This window comes from Limulus polyphemus, unplaced genomic scaffold (genome assembly GCF_000517525.1).
Source record: "Limulus polyphemus unplaced genomic scaffold, Limulus_polyphemus-2.1.2 Scaffold3019, whole genome shotgun sequence".
Taxonomy (NCBI): Eukaryota; Metazoa; Arthropoda; class Merostomata; order Xiphosura; family Limulidae; genus Limulus; species Limulus polyphemus.
In genome coordinates, this window is record NW_013668629.1 from 40296 (window position 1) to 46515 (window position 6220).

Sequence of the window (6220 nt, forward strand, 5' to 3'; positions counted from 1 at the left end):
TTCTAATACCTTTCCAGTGGAATACAGTTTACACTCTTCTAATACTTTTCCAGTGGAATACAGTTTATATTCTTCTAATACCTTTCCAGTGGAATACAGTTTACACTCTTCTAATACCTTTCCAGTGGAATACAGTTTACATTATTCTAATACCTTTCCAGTGGAATACAGTTCACTTTTAGTCTAATACCTTTCCAGTGGAATACAGTTTATACTATTCTAATACATTTTCAGTGGAATACAGTTTACGTACTTCTAATACATTTCCAGTAAAATACAGTTTACATTCTTCTAGGTTTTCAATGCTGTTTGAAACAGATGGAGCTATTTCTTTTACTATTATAACATCTGATACATGTATGTTTCTTAATCAATGATTAATTATATACTCGACCAAGATCATGGCACTTCCTTCATGCACTTTCATAATACAATAAACGCCATACATATATAAACTATTAAACCACACAACTTTATTCTACAAAAAAAAAATTCTCAAACACCTGCTTCAAGTCCTAAAATTAAGAGTAAATTCATGATAAACATTCCAGTTCTAATGAATATTTTTAATAAAAAATGTTTAGAATTGCTAAAGAATTATACTCTACAAATCGAGATTGTATAAAAAAATATAACATTTTTATAAAGATTTCTATAGACCAATTAAAATTCTTTGTGTGTCTGCGCACCTCTATGTACGTTTTTAAATAACTGTGTACAGACCATTGGATTGTATACAGCTTCTATATAATCAGAAAGGATTCTGCTAATTTTCTAAAGGTGACTAAAGTGAACAAGCTAGGAAGGAAAAACAAATAGAGCGTATATTGAACAAAAGTGTTGTGCCAACAAATGTTCAATGTAAGAAAGTATAGATCGTGTATAAGGGAAAGTGTGAGGCGGGAAAATGGAAAGGATAAAGTTAAAGGTAAGAGAACTCTGTATTCATTCCAAAGGAATTGATAGTGAAAAATATAACGTTTTTCCAAGCGTACTCGTTGAGATACAATAGAGGGAGCAAATATGAGTCCAAGTGTGGAGAAGTAGGAGATGTAATGTGAAGAGTTATCGAAGTGTCTTCCTGTGGGTTTCGTGATGTCGTTGTTTCTTATATAAGAGAGATGTTCACGTGAACGATCTCTTTAGTAGCGACCCGTTTTTTACAGTAGCGACACATTTTTTTACAGATCAAATAATATATCAGGCGAATGATTGTTGTATTTGGAATTTTCCATTAGGGCTACGTATGGAAGTTGTGGTGTTAGCATATTGACAGGTGGCGCATTTCTTTCTGTGACAACGAGATGTACCAGGGTTCACACTAGGGGAAAATTTCTGAATGATACTGTGGACTTTGACGTTTTTGATATTTCTATCATGTCTATAACTGATGAGTGGACGTTCTTTAAAACGTTTGAAAGTTATAGGGTCGTCATTGAGGATATTGAAGTCTTGTTTGATGATCTGGGCAACTTTATATGTATTAAGATCGTAAGTAAAGATAAATGGTATTCAAGAGTTTGTAGACTTGGGTTAAGGTTTTAGGGTGTATTCTCGGGCCACAGGATGGGCGCATTGGACGACTTTTTCTATTAAAGGCTTAGGGTAGGAACGACTGATAAAGAAATCTTTCATATCTTCAGAGTTTGACTTGTAATAGATATGTTAACTGCAGAATCTTCGCATCCTTAGGAATTGGGAATATGGAAGAGAGTGAAACGTATGACGTGGATGAGAAGAGTCGTAGCGGAGATGAGAATGAGTGGGTTTGTAATGTATTGATGTAGATAAATGACGGTCTTCAATGGAAATGCGAATGTCTAAAAGGTGTAAGCTCTTTGAGGAAACTGTCCATGTAAAGGTAAGTGCGGGATGGAAGGGGAAAACAAACTGTAAACATTTATTTAAGTCACACAAGGGTGTGTTGGCCGCACAACAATGTTATCAATATAGTGTTTGTAAAGAGTAAGAAGTCTTCCTTGATAAGAGGAGAAAATTTGATTTTCTATATATATTCAACAAATATTGAAGCATAAGAAGGACCTATTTTCGTTCCCATAGCAACACTTTTTATTTGTTGGTAAAATTTGCCATTAAAGGAGAATCCGTTCAGGGTTAATACAAGTTTGGCAAAACGTAAGAGGGTATGTTGTGTGTGGGGATTTAGTGAAGATCGCAGATCCAGGTAATGTTTGAGGGCTTTCATACCATTGCTATGGGGAATCGATGTGTAGATGTTTGTATGTCCATGGTAAATACATAGTATTTACTACCAGAGGACTAAAAATTGTTGAAGGTTCAAATGCATGTCTTGCGTCTTTTACGTAACAGGGAAGAGACGAGACAAAGGGCTTAAGGACGTCATGAAAAATAGACGAAATCAATTCAGTGAGGCAGTTACAGGCAGAAATAATAGGGCAACCAGTTTATCTAGTTTATAAATTTTATTGAGAAGGTGAAATTCCGAGGTTCTGTTATTTACTAACACTATTACGCTACCGTTATCAACAGGTTTAATAATTATGCCTCGCCTTTTAGGAAGTGTTGTATCTCTTTGAACAACGTTATTTGTTGCACGCGCTCATTCCCTCATTGGTTTTATTTCCCTACATTGTTGCTTGTATTAATGTTTTACTTTTTTCTTCTTTATGTTTAATTTAATTACTATAATTTATAATATATTCTACATTTTACCGAATAATTTATTAATTGTATTATTATTTTTATTATTGTATATCACTTCTCTTAGCTCTTTGTTTAAGCCCTGAGTATGTTCAATAACAAAGACGTTAAGGTTGTGTCTATTTGCTGCTAAGTGCAAACCTACACTATTGGTTGTCTATGCTCTGCCCATCCTAGGTGTCGGAACCTAATTTTAGTGCTATGAGCCTACAGACTTGCCGCTGAGCCATCGGATGGCGACGCTAAGATGCAGTTCAAAAAAATCAAATCGTAAAGTTGTGTATGACCTGTGTAGTTTATTAATATCTTTATTTTACATTTAGGTAAATATTATCGTTATAATTGTACAAACAAAGATTAATGATCTGAATTGAAATTTTTAGCCTGAAAGCCATCTTATGCTTAAGCGGGCGTAAGGTCAGATCAGAGATCCCGAGGGTTTAGATATAACCTCTATAATTTTAGATTATTGACCAAAGAGGCTTCCCAGTGGCTCAGCGTTAAGTCAGTTGGCTTATAACTCTAAAATTCCGGTTTCAGTATCCACACTCGGCAGAGCACAAATAGCTCATTAAGTAGCTTTATGCTTTACAACAAACAAACAAACACAAAGTGGCCAGAGAGAAGGTAGTCACCCAGCAGCACCCTCCATCACAAGGACTTTGTCCGGCTCTTTGAACTCAATAATGGAATCAAATGTCACTTTACCACCACACCCACAGCTGAAAATGAAGATTGTGTTCAACAGCATCAGGTCTCGAACCCTAGATCCTTCGAGTTGCAATCCGATACGCTAACGATTAGTGAGCAACAAAAATTATAATTAAAATTTTGTAGTAAAAGCTAAGTTTGCGGTATACTTATTAACTTATCCAGGACACCAGGTAAAAGTGTTTATTTGAAGAATCTGAATTTAAATAGATTAAGACGCAAATAAGAAGAGCATTTCTACACATTTTCAAAAAAAATATTTTCAGGAAAATATCCATCTAAGTCACTAAATCTCTCTGTGTTATGTTCTGATTTTTTCTCAGACTTTTGGAATCAGACTCAAAGTCATTAAATTCCTTGGTTCAGTCTCACTCCCGGAAACTATCTGATACCAGTATAATCTCTGCTCAGTCTTCCCAAGTTCATCAAAGCATAGCACTGGAATGTGAACAACTTGAAGAAAATGCCTGCTTAACTTGGAGGAAGATATTAAATGAGTGGGATAATCATACGAAGAAAAATAATCTATTTATTAAAGTAAGTCGTTTTAATATTTCGTACTGCATGACTTGAGTAACTCTTTTCTTTTTTTGTATCTTTTTGTAATATTTTAAATGCTGAGCTTAACTATAACTAATTTTAATGCTATGAGCCTACAGATTTGCCGCTGAGCCATCGGATGGCGACGCTAAGATGCAGTTCAAAAATACCAAATCGTAAAGTTGTGTATGACCTGTGTAGTTTATAATTATAATTCAAATTTTGTAGTAAAAGCTAAGTTTGCGGTATACTTATTAACTTATCCAGGACACCAGGTAAAAGTGCTTATTTGAAGAATCTGAATTTAAATAGATTAAGCACGTTCCCTTGGCTGAGATTTCGCTAGATGGTAGATAGGGACAGTGGGAATCTCGTTAATCCTTTCATGCGCGTCACTAATCAGATGGTACCTTTCCTAGTTCAAGATTTACCTGTTAAATATTTGAAGAAAAATATAACATAAACCTTAAAAATATGATACTAAAGATATACTAATAATGAAAAAGTTAACATTGTGTAAAGAAATACACAAGAAAATACAGACAATAGTTTTAAAAGGCATTATTTGATAAATGACATCCTTGTGTTGAATGGCTTCAATCTTAAATGTGTGGTATTCGTGTAAGCTGATAGCCAAGAGATAAGTTTAAAGTATCCACAAGAATGCAGTGTCAAGAAATGTTATAATTAAAACCCTGTAGTAAGAGCTATGTTTACAGGATACTTATTAAATTCTCCAGAACACGAAGTAAAAGTGGTCATATTTAATATACTGTACGTATTGAATCCGTATTTTAATGGATTAAAACACAAGAAGAACGTTTCTACACATGTATATGTTTTTGATTCACAAACAAAAACAAGATGAATTCTGATTACTGTGCCAAATTCAAGTAAAACATTAAAGTGTGGTATATCAGAGTCCAATGCTACATACTTCATCAAGTATTTTAAATAATGTTCATACTGAAGGAAAACCACAGACTCATACCAGTTTGTACATGTACTGTGTCACCCACTGAGATGGGCCCGCTCAACACAAGGAATGGACACAGACACAGGGCTAAATTATTACAAGCTGCTAGCCATTGCCATATGAAACCTTCACATATGCAAAGAATTAGAATGTTTTTACAATCTTTTTCCCTCTTTTTAAAGCTTTTTGCTAGGAGAGGTCCCCTGATTGTTTGGGTCATTATAAATTACCATATCTCTTGAAAATCCTAAGTACAACCTATATAACTGCACGTGAATACTTTTTTTTTCTTGTGGTAACATATATATTTGACTGTATTTTAACCCATATAAAAGTTTCAACCGAATTAAAATATTTTCAAATAAAGTATGCTTTATTACTTATTCTGTACGTGTATGTTTATAATAGAGATAAAAAGTTGACTTTCAGTTGTAATTTTATATTAGGATGAATACAAACAATTCAATATGTTAAAAAACAACGTTCTTTTTTGTTTTCTAGGAACATGTTAGAAAGGGAATTCCCAGTCACCTTCGTGGGATAGTCTGGCAGTTACTATGTAATTCACAAAATGACGCTGCTAAGAAACAGTATGCTGAATATATCATGAGCTCTTCTCCATGCGAGAAAGTAATTCAAAGAGACATTGCACGTACTTACCCAGAACATGAGTTTTTCAAAGAGAAAGATGGGCCAGGTCAGACTGGTCTCTTCAATGTGATGAAAGCATACTCAATCCATGATAGTGAAGTGGGATACTGTCAAGGGAGTGGCTTCATTGTTGGTTTGCTTCAGCTGCATGTGAGTATTGTTTGACATTTTAACCACAGGTGACAACTAGTGTGATCTTGTGAGGTTACATGAACAAAATTAATAGGAAACATTATTAGTTAAGTTATCCAATAATTGTAAATTATATATATGTGTGTAAGAATGCCTCCATGATTGGATGAAAAAAAGGAATTATTGAACATTCAAAATTTAGAAAATGGTACCTTCCCTAGTTGAAGATTTACCTGTTAAATATTTGAAGAAAAATATAATGTTACGACAGCAGAGGTCATGTGACGCTGGTAGCAGTGATGAGTGTCTAGAAGGTTCATGAAGAGGCGAGTGCATTTTAGACGCCCTATATTCTTGTATATAAGCGCGACAAATAAAGCGAATTAATTAATTGGATTGCAGATAAAGAGAAAGAAGATATAGACACAGATAATCGAGTCAAGTGAGCGGTAGTGACCGTACGTAAAGTGCGTGAATCGTTGTGAAGTATAGTGTGTGTTTAAGTGAAAGTAACTGTGGAAATTCTGT

At 34.3% G+C, this 6220-nt stretch overlaps 1 protein-coding gene across 2 annotated transcripts in view; it reads left to right on the plus strand.

The window, feature by feature from the left end:
- The window catches only part of LOC106468474 (ecotropic viral integration site 5 ortholog-like), a 76631-nt gene that overhangs the window by 33895 nt on the left and 36516 nt on the right, over nucleotides 1-6220 (plus strand). For both annotated transcript variants that reach the window (XR_002612654.1, XM_022396804.1), the window contains exons 3-4: nucleotides 3717-3930; nucleotides 5411-5710. Coding sequence is in view for 1 of the 2 variants with exons in the window: in XM_022396804.1 (XP_022252512.1) it covers nucleotides 3717-3930; nucleotides 5411-5710 (514 nt within the window). In the remaining variant the exon portion in view is untranslated. The remainder of the gene's footprint in view (nucleotides 1-3716; nucleotides 3931-5410; nucleotides 5711-6220) is intronic.